At 43.9% G+C, this 22,783-nt stretch overlaps 1 protein-coding gene across 3 annotated transcripts in view; it reads left to right on the top strand.

Annotated features, from left to right (window-relative positions):
- Positions 1-22,783, top strand: part of catspere (catsper channel auxiliary subunit epsilon) — a 162,149-nt gene that overhangs the window by 82,203 nt on the left and 57,163 nt on the right. For all 3 annotated transcript variants that reach the window (XM_062974766.1, XM_062974774.1, XM_062974770.1), the window contains exon 9: positions 20,365-20,854. In XM_062974766.1, the coding sequence (XP_062830836.1) occupies positions 20,365-20,854 (490 nt within the window). The remainder of the gene's footprint in view (positions 1-20,364; positions 20,855-22,783) is intronic.

The raw sequence follows: 22,783 nt of genomic DNA, 5'->3' as shown, positions 1-22,783 counted from the left end.
AGGTCTATTCAGGAGTCGCAGCTCGACGCAGCTCGCCTGGAACTGGGAACTTGGCACGGGCAAGGAGCTGGAAACTGGAATATCTTCCGAGGAAAGGCAAAGATGACACCGCAACGAGAATATAGTGAGGGACACTTTTAAGGAATCCCAAGTCTGTAAAATTAAGGAGTACAGGACCCACAAAAACTTCCCATGGGAAAGTTAGCCATCCGACTTGAGAGCTAATCTTTGAGACTTTCTCACTCCCTCTTTCTTGCTTCTATCTCTAGTAACAAATTCCTTTCGATTAAAAGTCTCATCTTCACCCAGGTCAACACCATTTGGTGTGGGTAACGATGAAGAGACTTCAGAATGTTTGCCAGTTAGTGGTTCTTCTGAAACCACCATATCAGGCAGTTGCAAGGTCATGGGGCCTTGGCCTGGAGCAGAATTATCTGCAAAATCCTCAGCCTCATCTGTTTCCAACTCCATCTCTTGATGGAATACAGGCCATGATGGCTGATCTACAAAAGTGGCAGTTGAAAGAACACAGGAAGAAGCAATTAATAGTAAAGACAAAGGAGAAATCATTCCTGATGTGCTACAAATACAAAAAATATTGGAAGACTATTACAGATATCTATATAATACATAATGCACATTATTTATATTCCGCCCTTCTCCCCTAGGGGACTCAGAGCATATTACAGCATTTACATACATAAGCAAACATTCAATGCCTTTACAATCATATACAACGGGGCATACAAACAATTTATTTATTTATTTAATTTATAAACCACTCTTCTCCCCCAGGGGGACCCAGAGCGGTCTTACATAATGGCAAGATTAATGCCACATATAATACAAAATATAGTAAAAACATACAATCGTAAAAACACACTTAAAAACCAATATCATACCCCATTAAAACAGTAAAACACTGTGTGACCGTTACAACAGGGCCAGTAGCATTGGGCCAAAAGTCAGAGCCAGTCTGTATTCAACTTCACATTAATCCAATGAATACATCAGATCATATCAATCGTATCTTAGGATGGGCCAAAAGCTTGAAAGGCAAGGCTTCTTTCATTTCCGGATACTGGAGGCTAGAATAGACCCAAGAAAAATACATCAATATCTAGATGAAATGAATTTCACCAAACTTTCAGAAGAAATGAATTCAGATATAGACAGACACATATTGTGGGAAAAACTGAGTCAAGTCACTGGTAAAGGCTAAAATAAATAAATCCCCAGGCCCAGGTGGATTCTCTGCCTTGTTCTACAAGCTGTATAAAGATGAATTAGGCCAGTTATTGCTCTCAAGTGCTGCAGAAAGGAGAGATACCAGATTCCTGGGAAGAGGCCACGATAGTCCTTATACCTCAACAGACAGAGATATGGAACAAGTGAAGAACTTTAAACCAATCTCATTAGTCAGTTGTGATTATACATTATTTGCTGAAATATTAGCAAACAGACTGAAACAAATTTTGGTAAGAACACTTCATGGGGACCAAGTAGACTTCCTTCCAAGCAGACATTTAAGTCAAAATGTGAGAACAATGTTAGATATAATAGAATATGCTGAACAAGACCCTAACAGAGAGATCATGTCACTGTTTCTAGATGTGGAGAAATTGTTTGATAATGTTTGTTGGGATTATATGTCCAGAATATTGCTCCATTATGGGGTGGGTCAACACTTCAGGAGGGCTGTTGGAGCTGTCTACTCAAGACAAAGGGCTGAACTGAAAATAAATGGCCAAATGTCAAATTTTATAGAGATTCAAAAAGGAATAAGACAAGGATGTCCTCTGTCACCCTTACTGTTTATATGGGTGTTAGAAATACTGAGCATAAGAATTAGGGAAGATACTGATATTAAAGGAGTTAGAATAAAAGGGCATGAATTTAAAGGGAAGGCTTATGCAGTTGATCTGGTATACATCTTAGGGGATCCAATAAGGAGTACACACACCTCAATGGAGATTATTAACAGATATGGTAATGTGTCAGGTTTTAAAATTAATAAGGAGAAATCTGTGTTCCTAACCAAAAATATGTCTAAAAGCAATATTGATAACCTGGAGGAAATAGCTGCTTGTAAGGTAATGACAAAATTAAAATATCTTGGATTCTGGTTAACTAACAAAAACAACAATTTACATCAAAATAATTACAACAAAACTTGAAAGGAGGGCAAAAGAAATCTTGAAAAATGACAGTGTTCAACTAACCTGGATAGGGCGGGTAGCAGTGATAAAAATGTTTTTATCTCAAAACTTACCAATTATTAAGTGAGTAAAGGTTTTTGAACAATGGAGGAAAGATCTGGTTAAATTCAAAAAAGCAAAAAAGCTAGAATTGCTTATAGTAATCTTATAGGTGTGATAGCTCTGCCAGATCTTAAATATTATTATGAAGCACAGAGCCAGCCCAACACAGAGGCCAATGTAAGTGTTTGCTTGTGGCGCATTGTCCCCGGGGGCGCTGTCGAGGCGCCCCCGCGGTGGCGGCGGTGACCATCGGCTCCCTCCTCGCCAAACGTGGAAGGCCTCAACTGAGGCAAATTACAACAAATAATTACAACAAAACTTGAAAGGAGGTCAAAAGAAATCTTGAAAAATGATAGTGTTCAACTAACCTGGATAGGGCGGGTAGCAGTGATAAAAATGTTTTTATCTCAAAACTTACCAATTATTAAGTGAGTAAAGGTTTTTGAACAATGGAGGAAAGATCTGGTTAAATTCAAAAAAGCAAAAAAGCTAGAATTGCTTATAGGAATTGCTTATAGAATTGCTTATAGAATTGCTTATTGGAAGGCCTCAACTGAGGCCTCGCGAGAAGACCTACGCCTCAGTTGAGGCCTTCTGCGTTCGGCAAGGAGGGAGCCGATGGTCTCCGCCGCTGCTGACGACAATGACGAAGATATGTGCAGGGCCTTGGGGGGGACGCAATTTCGGGGGCATGGCCACTAGGTTCGCCTACAAGGCGAAATTGCCCAGGGCTGCCTCTGATGAAGCAGCAAGTTTTGCCTGGCTTAAGGAATTGATTAAATTGGAGAACAGTGAGTTACTCAATTTAGAGAGCCATAGCTTAAAATTTGGGTGGCATGCCTATTTGTGGTATGAAAAGGATAAGGTGAATAAGGAATTTAATAGACACATAATAAGAGCTAATCTTCTAGTGATGTGGAAAAGGTATGAGAAGGTGATTGAACCAAAAACTCCTTGTTGTGCCCATTGGAAGCAGTATTGAAGCCTGTTGTTATACTCTGACCAATGCTACCTTCAATTAGTGTCATCCAGAGTGGTGATCAGTGGAAAGGTGCTAGTCAATGTGTTATCAGCTAGCAGTGCATGATGTGTTTCTAGATAATTATGCATATATATATATATATATATATATATATATATATATATATATATATATATATATATAAAATAAAAGACAGTGTTTGTATGTTTGTTTGTATGTTTGTGGGTATGTATCTGTGTATGTGGCAGTTTTCTGATTGGCCGCCACTTCCGCAGACCACTGTGACCGCCAGGAAGGACGGACCTGGACCAAAATTGCCACACTTAATCCCCATGACCCATTTTATGTCCTGGTGCCGTTTGGGGATGATGGGCAACAGATGATGGGATTTGCAGTACTTTCAATTGCTTCGCCTTCCACAGACCACTGCAATGTCCACCAGTGAGGGAACTGGACCAAACTTGGCACACAGAACCCCCGTGGCCCCCTTTACATCCTGGTGCAGATTGGGGCAGGATGGACCAAGGGTGATGGGATTTACAGTACCTTCACTCACTTCTTGAGACCACTGCAACTGCCACAAATGACTCATCAAGACCAAACTTGGAACACAGAGCACTCATGACCCACTCTATACCCTGGTGAAGTTTGGACCATGGATTATGAGAATTGCAATACCTTCACTCACTTCCTGAGAACATTGCGAGCCTCACCAATGCCTGAACAAGACCAAACTTGGCACATAGAGCCCCCATGTCCTACTCTACACTTGGGTGCTGTTTGGAGGAGGATGGACCATTGACGATGGGACTTTCAATACCTTCACTGGCTTCCTGAGAGCACTGCGACTCCCACCAACGATGAATCAGTACCAGACTTAGTACACAGAGCCCCATTACCCACTCTACATCCTGGTGTGGTTTGGAAGAGTTTGGACCATGGATGATGGGACTTGCAATATCTTCACTCACTTCCTGAAACTACTGTAACCCCCACCAATGTCTGATCAAGACCAAACTTGACACATACAGTCCCCATGACCAACTATACAACCTGGCGCTGGTTGGAGTGGGATGGACCATGGATGATACGACTTGCATATGGGAGTTGTAGTTCACCTGCACCCACTGAACCCCGCTGAGCCTGAATCTAGACTAAACTTGGAACACAGACAAACAATGCCTTTCTCAAATGACCTGGGCACCGCCGGGTCCCCAAGCTAGTATTATATAGGTCAGCCTTGTCCACCATGTAAAATGGTTGATCTAGATTAGTGCTGCTCAAAGTGATGGCCTGCGAGATATTGGCTGTCAGTCTCCAGTGAGCTCCTAAGAAACCATAAAGCTATTGTAGCAAGTGGGAACAAATATCTTTGTGACTCATACAAATGGATTATCAGCATCAGCATAGTGCAGCCTGCAGTCTCAAGACTAAAGCAAGCAACGTATTTGACTTCTCAGTCAGCCGTCTTCTCACATCCTCTCTAGTCTTCCACAACAGGCTTCAGAATCAACATCATGGCTGAACTGTTATAACAGCAGGGGTCTGTATTCTCAACATCATGCAGAGGGGGTATGTGACAAGATTAATTTGTTTTACTGCCTGCTCCAATGCTCAACAAGTGTATCCCTATACTTTTGATTCTGTGAGGTGGGTGGTTTCTCCCGGTACTTTATTTTGTCCCAGAGAGATGGAAGAGTTTGTCATAAACTGTAGACTTCTAGGAAAGAATGGCTCACAGATCAATTTGGATACAGATGCTTTATTTTCCAAGTTTTACATTTAGGAAAGAACAGCTCAAGATCAATTTGGATAGGTAAAAAGGTAAAGGTTTTCCCCTGACGTTAAGTCCAGTCGTTACCGACTCTGGGGGTTGGTGCTCATCTCCATTTCTAAGCCGAAGAGCCAGTGTTGTCCGTAGACACCTCCAAGGTCATGTGACCGGCACGACTGCATAGAGCACCGTTACCTTCCCACCGGAGCGGTACCTATTGATCTACTCACATTTGCATGTTTTCGAACTGCTAGGTTGGCAGGAGCTGGGGCTAACAGCAGGTGCTTATTCTGTTCCTGGGATTTGAACCCGGGACCTTTTGGGCCACAAGTTCAGCAGCTCAGCGCTTTAATGCACTGTGCCACCAGGGGCCCCTCCAATTTGAATACATATCCTTTATTTTCCAAGTCCTACATTATTTTCCAAGTCTTAAACTCTAAACAAAAGATCCACAGATTATATCCCTCCCCAGTTTCCTTTCACCACCTCATTGTTTACATATTCTCACGGAACCTAACTGCTACCCACATAACAACTATTATAACTTATTTATTTATTTATTTATTTATTTATTTATTTATTTACATCATTTATATTCCGCCCTTCTCACCCCGAAGGGGACTCAGGGCGGATCACATTACACATATAGGCAAACATTCAATGCCTTGACATAATTTCCTTCTCCTGGCCTTGAATCACCAGATGTAAATAACAGATCCTTTGATGACATGGTCAACTCTTCAGGCCTTCTTTGAAGTTTTAGAGTAATCAATGACATATCTCTCAGTCCAAAGTTACTTCCCCTCATGCAAAAGAGAAACATGCAAATCAGTTGTGCAATGGGTTAAACTCTTGGGCCAGCAAGACTACAGACTGAAAGGTCAATGGTTTGAATCTGGGGAGCGGGGTGAGCTCCCGTCTGTCAGCTCCAGCTTCTCATGCGGGGACAAGAGAGAAGCCTCCCATAGGATGGTAAAACATCCAGGTGTCCAGGGTTGTTGTATGTTTTCCGGGGTGTATGGCCATGTTCCAGAAGTATTCTCTTCTGACGTTTTGCCCACATCTATGGCAGGCATCCTCAGAGGTTGTGAGGATGCCTGCCATAGATGTGGGCGAAACGGCAGGAGAGAATACTTCTGGAACATGGCCATACACCCCGGAAAACATACAACAACCCTGTGATCCCAGCCATGAAAGCCTTCGACAACACATCCGGGTGTCTCTTGAAGACCACCAATTCCCTCACACCAGCAGCAACTTCCAGTTTCTCAAGTTGCTTCTGATATGGAAAAAAAAAGGTGAGGCTTTCCTGGGTATTTATCATGGAATAGTTTCACTAATCTGCACAGCTTTGAACCTTCAAGATGTCAGATTTTACATACAGACCAGATGTTTCAGACTGTTTGCCCTTGTATCCATTCTGCCCCTGTTTCAGTAATGGGATTGGTTTATGACCTGGTATCAAAGGATGTATAGTCATATCATAATCCAGCTGTTGCACAGGCATTTGCTTTGCTTTGGCTTTGGCTTTGGCTTTGGCTTTGCAGTGAGAAGAAAGGCCCATAACTTTCAGGTCCTCCCATCAATACTTTGTACAGTTCCTCCAGTCTTTATGAAGTGCATGTCAGTGTGAGTCAGGCAGAACCATGTTTCTTCATACATGGTTCCTTACTGCCCACTCTTGATATGATCTGTCTCACAGTTCACCTTTTGGGTCTCATTGGGTCTCATTCTCAATCTTGAGCAGTCTCACCTGAAACTTTAAAAATGGACATCAATCCATGTAATGAAATATTAAATGAGGTAATTTCTTCAAAGGTCAGCTGTAAGTGACCAGTAATTTTTTATTAGAATATGGACCATATTTTTAATTTTTGTTTTTTAATAGTTTTATCTGAATGGTGCAATTTGTATTCAACATAGTGCAGTTAAGTGGTTACCCCATCACATTGTGTCCTTCATATGTTGTTGCTGACCAATTTTTCTAATTCAATATAATGGCCTTTAGTAATTACTCTGTTCAAGGAAGATCGGTTAGAACCAGTTTTATCATCCAGTGAAGTCTTACTCTGATTTGAAGTCTGATGCATAAGTAGCACTATCTATTGGCTAATTTCTAATATTTTCCTAAGCATTTTGGTCTTGTTCAATTTGTCATTCAATTTTCTTATCTTCCTGTTGCAATTTTACCAAACTGAGCCTTTGTAGCTACTAACATTATCTAACTACTTTCTATGGTTTGAATGGAAGTCACAGTTGCTAATTTTAAATAAACATTTTATTGCCATTTTAGCATTCACTTCTGGCCCTTTGCTGCTGAGTATATATATGAGTATTGTTCCCTCACTTATCACAAAGGTTACGTTCCAGGACCACCCGCAATAAATGAAAATCCACGAAGTAGGGACACTATATTTATTTTAATATTTATACATTATTTTAGTAATTATACACTATTTTAAGTCTTTATCAACCAATCATGTGTTGATAAAGCGCCTCCTTCTCCTCCCATTGCCGCTTGGGCTCCTTTTCTCTCCCTTCGGCTTTGCTTTCCTCCCTTCCTTAGGCTATAAATTGTGATTTTTTTATGATTTATAATATTCTTTTAGAGTTTATTGAAAAACCGCAAAACAGCGAATCCGCGAAAAGTGAACCGCGAAGTAGTGAGGGAACACTGTATATATGTATGTATCTGGTTTGCACATTTTGTCAATTTCTCACTTTTTAATGAGCTATTTTATTTCATTAAGTTGTGTCTTTAGCTGCTCATATTGGGAGCCACAATAACAGTGACTGAATTACACAACTGAAGTAAGAGAAAGTTACCATTTGGTACTTATTCATTCACTTACTCATGCTCATACTTTTATTCATTCTTAGAATAATAGAGTTGTGAAAGCCTACAAGGGCCATCTAGTCTAACCCCCTGCCATGCAGAAACATAGAATCAAAACATCCCTAACAGATGACAATTCAGCCTCTCCTTAATAACCCCCAGAGAAGCAGATTCAATTATTCTCCAAGGTAGCATATTCCATTGCTGAACATCAGGAAGTTATTGTTAATGTTTAGGTGGTGGGATCTTTTTCATGCAATTTGAATCCATTGCCTTGTGTACTAGTCTCTTAAGAGCAGAAGACAAGCTTCTCCCCTCCCCAATATGATGTTCTTTCAAATATTTAAGCATTGCTTTTATGTGCCCCCCGCCCCCCCACTTCTTTTCTACAAACTAAACATAACCTCCCTCGGATGCTCCTCATAGGGCTTGATTTCCCAACCTTTGATCATTTTGGACATGTTCCAGTTTATCAATATTTTTCTTGGGTTGTGGTGCTCAGTACAGGGCACAGTATTCCAGGTATGATCTGACCAAAGCAGAATAGAGTGGGACTATGACTTTTCTTGACTGAAACACTATTCTATTAATACAGGCTAGAATTGGATTCAGCTTGTTGTTTACTAAGATTCCTAAATCAATTTCATGTGTACTCCTTTCAAGCAAGGTGTCATCCATCCTATATCTGTGTATTTCATATTTTCTGCCTAAACGTAGTACTATACATTTCTCTCTCTCTCGGTCACTTTGAAATCTGATTCTGTCACCTGGGGGATTAGCAGTCCCTCCCAATTCGGCATCATCTGCAAATTTGATAAGCATGCCCTCTATTCCATCATCCAAATAATTGATAAAGATGCTGAATAGTACTGGACCCAGGACCAAATCCTGTGGCATACCACTGATCATTTCTCTCCTGGATGAAAAGGAGGCATTGGTAAATACCATAGAATCATAGAGTTGGAAGAGATTACATGGACCATTGAGTCCAACTCTCCCCATGCAGAAAAAACACAATAAAAGTACCCCTGACAGATGACCAGTCTAGCCTCCAAAGAAGGAGCCTCCACCACATTCCTAGGCAGAGAGTGCCATTGTTGAACACCTCTTACGATCAGGACATTCTTCCAAATGTTCAGATGGAATCTTCTTTCCTGTAATTTAAATCCATTGCTCCAAGTCCTAGTCTCCAGGGCAGTGGAAGTTAAGCCTGCTCCCTCTTCCTTATGACATCCTTTCAAATATTTATGTATGGCCATCATATCTCCTCTCAGTGTTCTCTTCTGAAGGCCAAACATGCCCTTCTCTTTAAGCGAGTTCTCATAGGACATGGTTTCCAGTAGGCTTGTCCGATCGATGGAAAAAATGTTTCAATTCTCGTTTCTAAAGTAGGGGGTGCCGGCTCTTCGATATAGAAATTATTTCTTAATTTTTCACCCAAAATTTTCGGATATTTCCGAAAATTCATAATGTTTCTAAAATGGCGGACGCGCATGCGCAATCGCCAAAAAACAGGAAACCGGGGGGGACTTTTCTGGGGGTCTCCCGCCCTCATTTCTTGAGCTATTCTCATCAAATTTGATACAGTGGGAGAACACATTCCACACTCTTTGCTCAACAAATTGCAGAATGTTTCCTGTCTCCTATGATTTTTGGTGAATTTTCATAACTTTTTATAATACACTATTTTTCAATATTTGAAGAAACCTGTTCCTGGTTTGAAAGTCTTATTTCCTGTTCAATTGGGTTCTTATCACTGTAAAAGTCCCTCTTCTACTTGTGTAGACTTTGGATTAGAAATGCAGCACACGCCAAGCAATGCCTTGACAGGATTGGCAACGTCCTTTGGAAACTATAAATTGCCGTGGACCCTCTATTGAATCAAATCAATGTCTGACTTTGTGACTGCAGAAATAAAACTCAGCCCAAGGCTTGGGAATAGAAATGGAGTGTGAGGGAAGCAATGCCTTGGCGGGTGCCCCACGTCCTTTGGAAACTATTTCTTCCAATGTACCCTTTAGGTTTGAAAACAATGTGTGTCTTTGTGATTGCTGCAATAACACTCAGCCCGGGGGCTTGGGATTACAAACGGAGCGGGAGGGAAGCAATGCACTTGCAGGAACGCAGACGTCCTTTGGAAACTATTATTTTCAAGGATTTTCAGGATTGCAAAGAAGGGCTGATGTGGTGATTGCTAAATTCCAAAAAAGAAAACAGAAACACTTATCCAACATAAACGGGCCGGCAGAACGTTGGATAAGCAAATATGTTGGATAATAAGGAGAGATTTAAAAAAGCCTATTAAACCTCAAAATAGGTTATGATTTTACAAATTAAGCACCAAAACATCATCTTATACAACAAATTTGATAGAAAAAGTAGTTCATTACGCATTAATGCTATGTAGTAATTACTGTATTTACGAATTTAGCACCAAAATATCACAATGCATTGAAAACATTGACTGCAAAAATGCGTTGGATAATCCAGAAAGTTGGATAAGTGAGACTCTACTGTAGATAGATAGATTCTAAAGCCTTTGACTGTGTGAATCATTTTTTTATTTTTTTATTTTTTTTTATTAGACTTGTATACCACTACTCCCAGTTTGGCTTGGAGTGGTTTACAGAAATAGATTAAAACAATACACTTAGCTTTAAAATAGTAGAAGACAAATGATAAGTCAGTGTGTTAGGGACTTCAAGCAAATTTTGGTATTCGAACCGAAGTAATCTCTGGGGTTGGTAGGGGGATAAGCGGGCCCTCAGGTACGCCGGCCCCAACCCATGTAAGGCCTTAAAGGTTAGAACCAGTATCTTGAAAGTAATCCGGTACTCAATCGGTAGCCAGTGCAGCTGTTGTAGAATTGGGGTGATACGCCACCTAGCCGGCGCCCCGGTGAGAAGACGAGCCGCCGCATTTTGCACCAGCTTCAGTTTCCGGATCACTGACAGAGGAAGGCCAATGTAGAGGGTGTTACAGTAGTCGAGCCTCGAGATGACCGTTGCCTGGATCACCGTCGCCAGGTCATTCCTAGATAGGTAGGGAGCCAGTCGCCTAGCCTGACGTTGGTGGAAAAACGCAGATCTGCTCACAGCAGAGACCTGGGCCTCCATTGTGAGCAGAGGGTCCAATAAGACACCAAGACTTTTTACAGAAGATGACGGACGTAGTGTCTCACCATCCAGGATAGGCAGCTGGATCTCCCACCCGGACGGCCCAGCCAAAGGATCTCCGTCTTCGCTGGATTCACCCTCAACCTGCTGGCACGCAACCATCCAGTAACGGCTTCAAGGCACTGATGGAAACTCTCGGGTATGGAGTCCGGCCGGCCCCCCATCCTCAGAATGAGCTGAGTGTCATCAGCGTACTGGTGGCACTCGAGCCCAAAACTCCGCACCAGTTGGGCAAGTGGTCGCATATAGATGTTAAATAATAGAGGAGAGAGAATAGCTCCCTGTGGGACCCCACAAGTTAGCGGAGACCACTCGGAAACCATCCCTCCCCTCACCACATGCTGTCCCCGATTCTGGAGGAAGGAAGACACCCATTTCAGGGGTATCCCCCTAACCCCCGTCATGGCTAGGCGGTGGGTCAATAGATTGTGGTCGACTGTATCAAATGCTGCTGTGAGATCCAATAACACGAGCAGCACTGATCCGCCTTGATCCCTCTGGCAGTGAAGTTGGTCTGTGATGGAGACCAGCACAGTCTCCGTACCGTGCCCCCTACAGAAGCTGGACTGGAAGGGGTCAAATCTGGCTGTGTCATTAAGGAATTGCTGCAACTGTTCTGCTGCTGCCCTCTCAACCACCTTGCTCAGAAACGGAAGGTTCGAGACTGGGCGGTAGCTAGCGGGAACCAAACGATCTAAGTCTGGTTTCTTCAGCAGCGGAGATACCCTCTGGAAAAACTCCTTGCTCAAGGGAGCTATTTATTATATTCAACAGAGGTTTACGTAATCCATCTAGGCAGGATTTTACTAGCCAGGAGGGACATGGATCGAGGGAGCAGGTGGTCGGCCTAGCTGCAGTCATGATCCTGTCAACAGCCTCTGCATCCAGTGGGGTAAACCGGTCGAGGATGGGCCCGGCGAGTGGCCACAGAGTCTCAAGTTCACTTACTGTATCCATCATGGCAGGGAATTCTCGACGAAGAAGCGAGATCTTGTCTGCAAAATAGCTCTGAAAAACCTCAACAGAAGGAGCCAGATCATTATTGTTTGGAACAGAAGGGACTTTTGTCAGGGATCTAATGATCTTAAATAATTGTGCTGGGTGTGAGCTCGCAGACGCTATCAAGGAAGCATAATACAACTTTTTTGCCTCGGTGATAGCCTGCTCATAAGACTCTCTGAACTTCTTATAAGCTGATCCCGATTCCTCATCACGGCGTTCCCACCACACAACCTCTAGCCGTCTCTTCTCCCGTTTCATCGCACAGAGCTCCTCAGTAAACCAAGGAGACCGATTCTTACGGGGTCGGAGAAGACATCTAGGGGCGATCTCATTGAGTGCATTGGATAATTTGGTGTTCCATGTATCCACTTGCACCTCCAGTGAGTCGCTGATAGGTTCTATGGCCTTTAGAGCATTCAGGAACCTGACCGGTTACATAAGTCTCTTCGGGCGAACCCAAATAGGTTCGGCACCCAGGCTGGGTGGGGTGGTGTGCTCTATATGGATTCCTAGGGCGCAGTGGTCCAACCATGGAACCTCCGAAACAGAGGTTAGGGTGATTTGGATTCCAACCCCAAAGATCAAATCTAGTGTGTGGCCAGCCTGATGTGTAGGCCCAGTATTATAAAGTGAGAGTCCTAGTGTCGCCATGGTCGACACTAATAATAATAATTATAATGATAATAATAATAACTTTATTTTTATACCTTGCCCCATCTCCCCGAAGGGACTCGGGGCGGCTTACACGGGGCCTTGCCCGATAAAACAATCAAATATCAAAACACAGCAATAAAACAGTTATCCAATAAAAACATCAATCACAGTAAGAACAATCGTTAAAATCAACATAAAACATACAATATTAACACTGGAGACTAATTCATAGAACCCAGGCAAAGTGCAACATGTGCCGAAATGGGGAAGGTAATTTCACAGTTGAAATGGACAAAGTGCAATATAGCATTGGCAACACCTCAAGAATGGGGCTATTATAAAATGGGCAGATAGATCAGTCCGATACCAAATTGAGTATCAAAGGCCTTTTGAAAGAGCCAGGTTTTTAAGCTCCTACGGAAGAAGAGGAGGGTAGGGGCCTGCCTGATCTCTCTAGGGAGCGAGTTCCAAAGCCGGGGGGCCACAACGGAGAAGGCCCTCTCTCTCGTCCCCACCAACCGCGACTGCGAGGGTGGTGGGAGTGAGAGAAGGACCTCCGACGACGAGCAGAGAGAACGTGCGGGTTCGTAGGGGGAGATGCGGTCTCTAAGGTAGGTGGGTCCCAAACCATTTAGGGCTTTGTAGGTGATAACCTGCACCTTGAATTGGGCCCGGAAAGTAAATGGCAGCCAGTGAAGCTCCTTAAACAGAGGCGTTGAATGCGCCCTGTAATTCGCTCCGGTTAGAAGCCTGGCTGCAGAACGCTGTACTAGTTCTAATTTCCGGGCGGTCTTCAAAGGCAGCCCCATGTAGAGCGCATTGCAATAGTCCAGTCTAGAGGTAACTAAGGCATGGACCACCATGGTCAGATCAGACTTCTCGAGGTATGGTCGCAGCTGGCGCACAAGTTTTAATTGTGCAAAGGCCCTCCCGGCCACGGCCGACACCTGAGCCTCAAGCGTCAGCCCCAAATCCAGGAGGACCCCCAAGCTGCGGACCTGCGCCTTCGGGGGAGTGCGACCCTGTCAAGCACAGGTTGCCACCCAATACCCCGATCAGACGTACGACTGACCTGGAGGACCTCTGTCTTGTCGGGATTAAGTCTCAGTTTGTTCACCCTCATCCAGGCCAACACAGTGGCCAGACACTGGTCCAGAATCCGAGGGGCTTCCTTGGATTTAGGTAGAAAAGAGTAGTAGAGTTGGGTGTCATCCGCGTAGAGATGGCACCGTACTCCAAAACTCCGGATGACGTCTCCCAGCGGTTTCATGTAGATGTTAAAAAGCATGGGGGACAAAATAGAACCTTGCGGGACCCCACAGGTCAATGGCCAGGGGTCTGAGCAGGTGTCCCCCAGCTTCACCAACTGGGAACGACCCTCCAGAAAGGACTGGAGCCACTGGAGTGCAGTACCCCCAAGGCCCATCCCAGAGAGCCGCCCCAGAAGGATACCATGGTCGATGGTATTGAAAGCCGCTGAGATGTCCAGGAGAACCAGCAGGGACACACACACCCTGTCCAGCTCCCTGCGGAGGTCATCCACCAAGGCGACCAAAGCCATCTCGGTACTGAACCCAGGCCTGAAGCCAGACTGCGATTGGTCCAGAAAATCCGTATCTTCCAAGAATCCCTGGAGCTGAGAGGCAACCACCCGCTCCAAGACCTTGCCCAAGAATGGTAGGTTAGATATTGGCCTGTAGTTACAAGGATTGGTCGGATCCAATGAGGCCTTCTTCAGAATAGGCCTTTACCACTGCTTGTTTTAGGCTAGATGGAAATTTGCCCTGCCCCAAAGAGGCATTAATTAATGCCACAAACTAATCAACTAACCCACCACTGGCCTGTTTTAAAAGCCAAGATGGGCAGGAATCTAGGGCACAGGTAGTCGCCCTCACTGCTCCAAGAATCTTGTCCACATCATCAGGTTGCACAAACTGAAACGAATCTCACAAGATCGAACAGACAGATGCCTCGGTTACCTCACCTGGCAATGCATCAAGACTGACGTCCAAGTCGGAACGAATCTGAGCGACTTTGTCTGCAAAATGGTGAGCGAACTCGCTACACCGAGTTGCCGAGGAGTCAGGTGCCTCCCCACCCTGAGAAGGGTGGAGGAGCTCCCCAACAACTCGGAACAACTCAGAAGATCTATTTGTTGCAGGCGCGATGCGGGCAGTCGTGAAAACCTTCCTGGCTGCCCGCAACGCCGCGGAATAAGCCCTAATAGTCCTGGATAATTGCAGATTTCCCACTGACGGATCTGGCATTAAGCAGCAGTACCTTCAACCCGGAGGGGCTGCCATGGAGGCTATCACACCTAACCTTCTCCAGGGTCGCAAGACACCTGTTGCGCTTCTCCCTGGAAAACTGTTGGCCACACCCCCTCCTCCCCCACACGACCTCGATGGAACCCTCTCCCCCCCCCAGACCCCATCCCCCAGAGATCCTGGCTCTACATCCTGTTTGACTTAGCCGGGGCTCGGGTATGTGAGGGCAGGTTGGGCATAAGAGGGCGAGTCGAGGGGTCTACAATTACCCTTCTGATGGTGATACCCCAAGAGTTCAGCCAGGACCTGAGAGCCCATAGTTCTTCTATTAACCGCTTGTCCTCAAAGGTGGTAATGAGGCGAGGCGAGTGATCATAGTATTGGAAGTCCTTGTAAAGCCAAGAGATGGTCTTAATCTTAATTTCTTTCAGGCTCCTAGAAAGAATTTGGGCCAAGGACCTCCGAATCCCTCTTTTTGAGGTCCATCTGCCTCTATTCAGTTGAAAGTCTTTGATATCAAATGCCAGTTGTTCCACTTGAAACGGATGGTCATAATGGCATCCTGCAGACCAGAGGGGAAAGTCCATCCCCAACGAAGTGTTCATTATCTGCTTTGGTGCTCCCATTTCAAAATCCATACTCTCATCTTTTCCCTGTCCATGTTGTTCACCAGACAGATCTCCTCCTCCCTCAGCTTCCCCATTATCTAGTATTTCATCCTTGCTACCCTTATGTTGTCCAATCTCTCCCTCTCCGATCATATCTGAGGGCCAACTGATCTCCGTTGAGTTATGTCCAATGATATTAATTTCCTCCCCAGGGGTATCATTCTGAGGAAAGTTATTTGCCATCAACGAGAATCCTTTAAGAAGAAGATCTACTTTCTCGTTCAAGGTTACTAGCTGAGAAAGGACTAGGCTAAAAGACCTTCCCATCAGCTGGCACAATTGGGACATTTCATGGTTTCCATAAATGTCGGTCATTTCTAGGGAATTGCTTGATAACCTAGTCCTAGTAAACCTATAAAATATCAATAACACTAACCAACAAGTATTAATGGCCCAGAATCAATTAAAAACAGTATAATTACTAAAAACAACATAAATTTAACAGGGGAGGAAGAGAACAGAAAAGGGGAGAAAAATAACAACGCCAAATGGTCTAGTATGGGTACACCATTCAAATAGACCAATAAGTAAGACAGACTCTCGGTTCAGTAGCCAATGCTGAGGGAAAGCGAGGAGGGCAGTAGGCCTGCAGCAGGAGACAGAATGATTTTAACTTCAGTTCCTCTGCCTTCTTCTTCCTCCAGATGGCCTCTTCTGCAGCAGAACAGCAGGCTCCTCAGCCCTGCCAGGGCCTTGTGGACTCAGGCTTTATAGATGTACCTTCCTAGGAAGTGCTGAGTCACACCCAGATGGAAAGGGCCTGGGGCTGCAGTCTACTCACAAGGAGTCCCTAAGGCAGCAACAGACAGGCTGGCTGGAGATGTTTCTGGCCTCTTCTGCACTAGGTCTTCAGCTGCTGAGGAGAAGGAGCCTGCATCAGTGTGGACATTGGAGTTCCCCAAAACAATAAGCCTGGGGAACCTCAAGGCCCACTCTGACACAACCTCCAGCAGCTGTGATAGGCTGTCCACTGGTGCATTAGGCGCACGGTACACCAATAGAAAGGCTATACTCTCCTGTGAATTCCACACAAGGCCGACGCTTTCCATACCAGAGATGTTTGGAGTGGGAGACGCCCTAAGAGATAAATTATCTCGTGCGAGCATTGCCACTCCACCCCCCCCCCCCCATCTCCCGATCCACATCTGATGGGTGATAACAAAATCTGGAGATGATAATTCCTGAAGGAGGACCTCATCGCCCTCCTGCAACCAGGTTTCTGTAATATAGGCTAAGTCAGTTCCACCTTCAATAATGAAGTCCCTGATGGTATTGATCTTATTCCGCACTGACCTAGCATTCACCAACACCAGAGTAGGAGGGGAGCTATTTGGAGACCTGTCACCGGTGTGCCTAGGGATAGCACGCAGGTCAGAGGAGGGTCGAGTCTTCAAGTGACTCAGCCTCCCTCTCACATACAGCCTGCGGCCACCGCTAAACTTCCCCCTCCCAGAGATTACAGGGATTTGCAATCCTCGGTTTGGCCCTGAATGGGATGTGGCTAGGTGTCTGGTCGTCTGCCTGCTCACTGTAAAGGGGGTTGTGGAGGACGGTCTACATCACACTCATTGATGGTATTTTCAGGTTGATAGATAGTCACAGTAGCTGTTGGCTCGGTGCAATCCAATAATTGTTCACAAGATAAGTCTTCTGGTAGGGCTCTTACGAGGTTTCGGTTCTCAACGCATTGCGGAGTAACCCTCTCCATTGTGATTTCAGAGGGTGGTAGTTTGCTCGTTTGCCTAACTTTTGGCTCTTGAGGAGGTAAAGATCCCACTGACCTAGAACCACCCCTAAAACCCACCCCCTAGAAAACTTTGGTCTTAAATTTTCTTGGGTTCTGCCTCTTTGGCGGCCTATTAAATTTGTTTCCAGTCACCGCTCTTCTCTTTCCCAGGTTATCCCTGGGGGCTACTGGGGCACTGCTCTTACTTGGAAAAGCCGCTTCCACCTCTACATTAGGGGGATCTCGAACCTCTCCCTTAGGCAGAGGTGGAGTATCCGTGTTTTAACCGGGGGAACATAGGAGTATTGTCAGTTTTTTCCACCTCCGGTTTTTAGGCCGCCGATCTCTGCGCCTGCGTACTGGCCCTTCTCGGCTTAAAGGGGCAGATGCTCATTCGCCATTGGCACCAAAGCCATCCGCCTTTTTAATGTTCTGCCTCGGTTCCTGACATTCGGAAAGCGATAAGCAACGTCGCCAGTTTCTATTTCCGCCACTCTGGATTGCCTCAGTCAATGAGGGCTGGCCCCCCACCAGCATCACCGAGATGTCAGGGAGTTCATCCCCTACCCGAGGAGCCTCGGCAAGGCCCACGATGCAATTTGCTGGCCCAGTTCTTTTCCTGGTTGACCATGGGCAACCACTTGGGTCCTGGTCAAAAGGGCATTCTCCGCCAAAAAGACAGTCATGTCGGACCGCAGCACCCTGACCAGCTGTCGATTGCCAACTCTCCGAGCACTGACCAAACATCGGTGTAGGCAAACCCCGTCTTGCTGTCTGGGTTACTCCACACTCCCAAGTCACCGCCTCCAAAGGTAAATCCTCACATTTCGGGGAGTCAAGTGGTGGACAGGCCTTCCCCATAGGGATTAAATCCTCTTTCGAGGAGTCCCAAGATTGATTCCAGACCGATTCCGCTGGCTCCCAAGTTGACAAGCTTGAATTGTCCTGAAGGTCTACCTTGTGAGGTAAGGTTGGGGGAAGAGGACACGAGCCGTTCAGGCACCTTAGTAGATCTCCAAGGCATCTGAAACGGCCTGCTAAAAAATCATATTCCTCCAAGAGGAGCTTTATAAAACCGGGGTCATATCTCGGGTGGTTAAAGCCCCGGCTGGCTCCGTTGAAATTTGAGTCAGCCTGTTCTTCTTGGCTCGAGGGAGGTCCTGTAGTACTGGAGATCCCATTAGGTAATTCAGACCGATGGCAGCTGCTCCCGATAAAGTCCTTTATCCAAGGAGTGTTAATAAAGACACAAGAATGTGTGCAGCCAGGCAACCAATAAAACAGCAAAAGGCCGTAAGAATAACAAAAGGCAGGCAGCAAATCCAACAGAAGGGCTCTGATGTTTGCAACCGAAAACACTCCACCAGGTTGCTCACTACAGCGGCATCTTATCTTATCTGTATGGATATTGGCAGCAGTCCTTTGGCAGCAAAAGCGTTTCCAGTCTCCAGGCTAACAGGCTAACGAGCTAATACAACTCAAAAGCGCCCAAGCCGAGATAACTCACCAGACAAATCAATTTAGGTAAGTCAAATAAGGCAAATTCCAGCGTTTGTAGCTGGAACACTCCCACAGCTACTTACTGCGGCCATCTTGCTCTCTCATTGCAGAGGACTTCTCATAATAAATTGTGGCAAGTTCTTGGTGGTATCGGGATACCAAGTCACCTTGTCTGTCTCCTGAGAAATCTGTATAACAACCAAGTAGCAAGAGTAAGAACAGATCACGGAACAACAGACTGGTTCAAGATTGGGAAAGGAGTATGACAGGGCTGTATGCTACTGTATACATTAGCTATTCAACTTGTACACAGAACACATCATGCGACGTGCGGGGCTTGATGAATCCAAGGCCGGAGTTAAAACTCCTGGAAGAAACATTAACAACCTTAGGTATGCAGATGATACTACTCTGATGGCCGAAAGCGAGGAAGAGCTGAGGAGCCTTATCACCAGGGTGAAAGAAAAAAGTGCAAAAGCTGGGTTGCAGTTAAACATCAAGAAAACCAAGATCATGGCAACTACACCTACTGATAACTGGCAAATAGAGGGAGAAAACATGGAGGCAGTGACAGACTTTATATTTCTAGGCGCGAAGATCACTGCAGATGCAGACTGCAGCCAGAAAATCAGAAGACGTTTACTTCTTGGGAGGAGAACAATGGCCAATGTCGATAAAATAGTGAAAAGCAGAGACATTACACTGGCAACGAAGGTCTGCATAGTTAAAGCAATGGTATTCCCCATAGTAACCTATGGATGGACCATAAGGAAGGCTGAACAAAGGAAGATAGATGCTTTTGAACTGTGGTTTTGGAGGAAAATTTTGAGAGTGCCTTGGACCTCAAGAAGATCCAACTAGTCCATCCTCCAGGAAATAATGCCCGGCTGCTCACTGGAGGGAAGGATATTAGAGGCCACATAATGAGAAGACAGGAAAGCTTGGAAAAGATCACAGTGCTGGGGAAAATGGAAGGAAAAAGGAAGAGAGGCCAACCAAGGGCAAGATGGATGGATGGCATCCTTGAAATGACTGGATTGACCTTGAAGGAGTTGAGGGTGGCGACAGCCGACAGAAAGCTCTGGCGTGGGCTGGTCCATGAGGTCACGAAGAGTCAGAAGCAACTGAACGAATAAACAACAACAACAGTGTATTAAAGTCAAATATGGTGTTTATGTTTAGCAGAAGTTGAAAAGTAATCAAGCAAAACAAGTATGTAATTATTTGATAGTTGCCTTTGCTTGGTGAAAAGAAAGTCTATTTGTTTTCAATGTTATTTTTTATTTCATTTATTTATTTATTTATTTATTTCTGTTCTTTATTTCTGCAGGGATGAGAGGATTGTGGGGTGGGTCACATTGGGACTTTTTGATTTGAAATTTATGCATGTTTTGTTGTTGTCTTTTTTGTATATAACAAAAGGAAAAAATAAGAAAATATCTTGCAATGCTGAGCACAAAATACTGTTTTTACACAAATCATTAAATGTAATTAATTTTCTTTTCTGTTTTTTTTTAGAATCTGGACACATCGAGTGCCTACCTTATCAAATGATAACATTGCAATGATCTTTGGAAAAGCAGTTACTTTTCAGGACTGCTTTATTCTTGATACTCCTTTTGTTATTGCCCAGCCTGTACAACACTTAAGTAATCCAGCGTACATTCCTGTCACTTCTCCACCTGGCAGTCTTGCTCAAGTGACATGGGCAGCATGTTTTCCACTCACAGCCGTTTTAGTAACAGATTTTGGCATTTTCTTTACAAGTGATGGATTCTTAAATACAGAAATAATCAAAATACCAGCAAAAATTCTAAATACTACCTTATATAACAGCGTAAATGATGTGGCGATAGCATTTCCAAATGTTTTCATTTTGATAGGGGATATGCTTTATAAGGCAAGTGAATATGAAATTATCAAAATTGGAAGCGGTCATAATGTTCCAGATTCAAAAATAATTGGAGTACAGGCAAAAACCTGGTGTTCAGCTGAATATCCATCAATTGTAAGTATTTCTGAATATTTGTTTTATGTATTATTTTGAAGGAAGCTAACCAATTAAATGAATTGCTGCATGATGTTACAATAAACAAAGGATAGTCTCCGATCTTGCAAGGATGTGGCCATTCTTTGTGCATGCAATCAGTGAAGGAGAGGGTAAAGATGAATAAGCTGAACTTCATTCCACATCTGTTTGAGAGACTTGGAATGGGAAATTCAGTCTGTTGCTTTGTTCTGGAAATCCATTGATAGATTTCAGTCTAGTTTTCATCAGTAGTGGATTGAATGAGAGTGAACAAATTGAAGCTTAATCGAGGGATGTCTTGGAGAAAACTGTTTCAGTGCTAAACCAATACCTGGATTTGTGTTGTCAAAGGCTTTCATGGCCAGAATCACAGGGTTGTTGTGTGTTTCCCAGGCTGGATGTGGGCGAAACGTCAGAAGAGAATACTTCTAGAACATAGCCATACAGCCCGGAAAACACACAACAACCCAATACCTGGATTCAGTAGTGAAATGAATGAGAACAAACAAGTTAAAGCTTAAATCAGACAAGACAGAGGTACAGTTGAAAGGTAGATCTGGGAGGATGATTCAGTCTGTGTTGGATGGGTTTAAACTCCCCCTTAAATATCAGGTTTGCATTGAAAATATTCCTAGACTCAGCCTTTAGCCTGGAGGCCCATGTTTCTGCCCTGGCCAGAAATACTATTGCATATTGAAAGCTAGTGTGCCAGCTGTGCCTATTGTTGCAGATACCTATTGTGGCCACAGTGACAGAAACTTTTCACCGGCCACCTCACGACTGTGGAATGACATACCAGAAGACCTCTGACAGCTAAATGAGCTGTCAGAATTTAAAACACAACTGAAGACCTATCTCTTCTGGCAGGCCTACTCAGTCAATTTTAACTTGTGAATTTTAACCTGCAGGGTGAATTTTAATTTGTATTTTACCTTTATATACAGTAGAGTCTCACTTATCCAACATAAACGGGCCAGCAGAATGTTGGATAAGTGAATATGTTGGATAATAAGGAGAGATTAAGGAAAAGCCTATTAAACATCAAATTAGGTTATGATTTTTTTCAAATTAAGCACCAAAACATCATGTTATATAACAAATTTGACAGAAAACGTAGTTCAATACACAGTAATGCTATGTAATAATTACTGTATTTACGAATTTAGCACCAAAATATCACAATATATTTAAAACATTGACTACAAAAATGCATTGGATAATCCAGAACGTTGGATAAGTGAGTGTTGGATAAGTGAGAATCTACTGTATTTGTTGTATGCATCTTAGTAGTGTTTTGCTTTATTCTGCTGTTTTAACAATGTTGTATCCTGCCTTAAGTCACAAGAAGAGGCGAGAATAAATCTATTGTTGTTATTGTTGTTATTTGCTGTAGTTACATCCTATTTGGATTTTTGTTGCATGCTGCTACGTTTGAGGGGCATTTGGAAAGTAAAGCTAATATAAACAACTGAAGTCAGATAGTAAACTGGGACTGCTTATAGGAATTATACAATATCCTTTCTACAGCAGCTCCACTGATTGTCAACCTGTTTCCTGGGACAATTCAGAATGCCTTTTATCTATATATATAAAAGGGTAATGAAATTTCAGCCTAGGACAAAACAACAAAACTACACATCCCAGAAACACTAAACTTGGCAGCACAACCCCTCATCCATGCCTCTACATTCATACAACAAAAAGAAAAGAAAAATAAAGTCCTAATTAGAGGCAGAGGAATAATAGTTTTTATCCAATTGCTGCCAGTTAGAAGGCTAAGCTGATTTATATTGCACTGTATAATTTTTATATATGCGTTTTATTGTAAGCTGCCCTGAGTCCCTGTTGGGTGAGAAGGGTGGGATATAAATGTTGTAATAAATAAATAAAATAAATAAACTCTGCCCA

The sequence above is a fragment of the Anolis carolinensis genome, chromosome 1 (assembly GCF_035594765.1).
Source record: "Anolis carolinensis isolate JA03-04 chromosome 1, rAnoCar3.1.pri, whole genome shotgun sequence".
Classification (NCBI taxonomy): Eukaryota; Metazoa; Chordata; class Lepidosauria; order Squamata; family Dactyloidae; genus Anolis; species Anolis carolinensis.
This window is presented reverse-complemented; position numbering and strand designations above follow the sequence as displayed.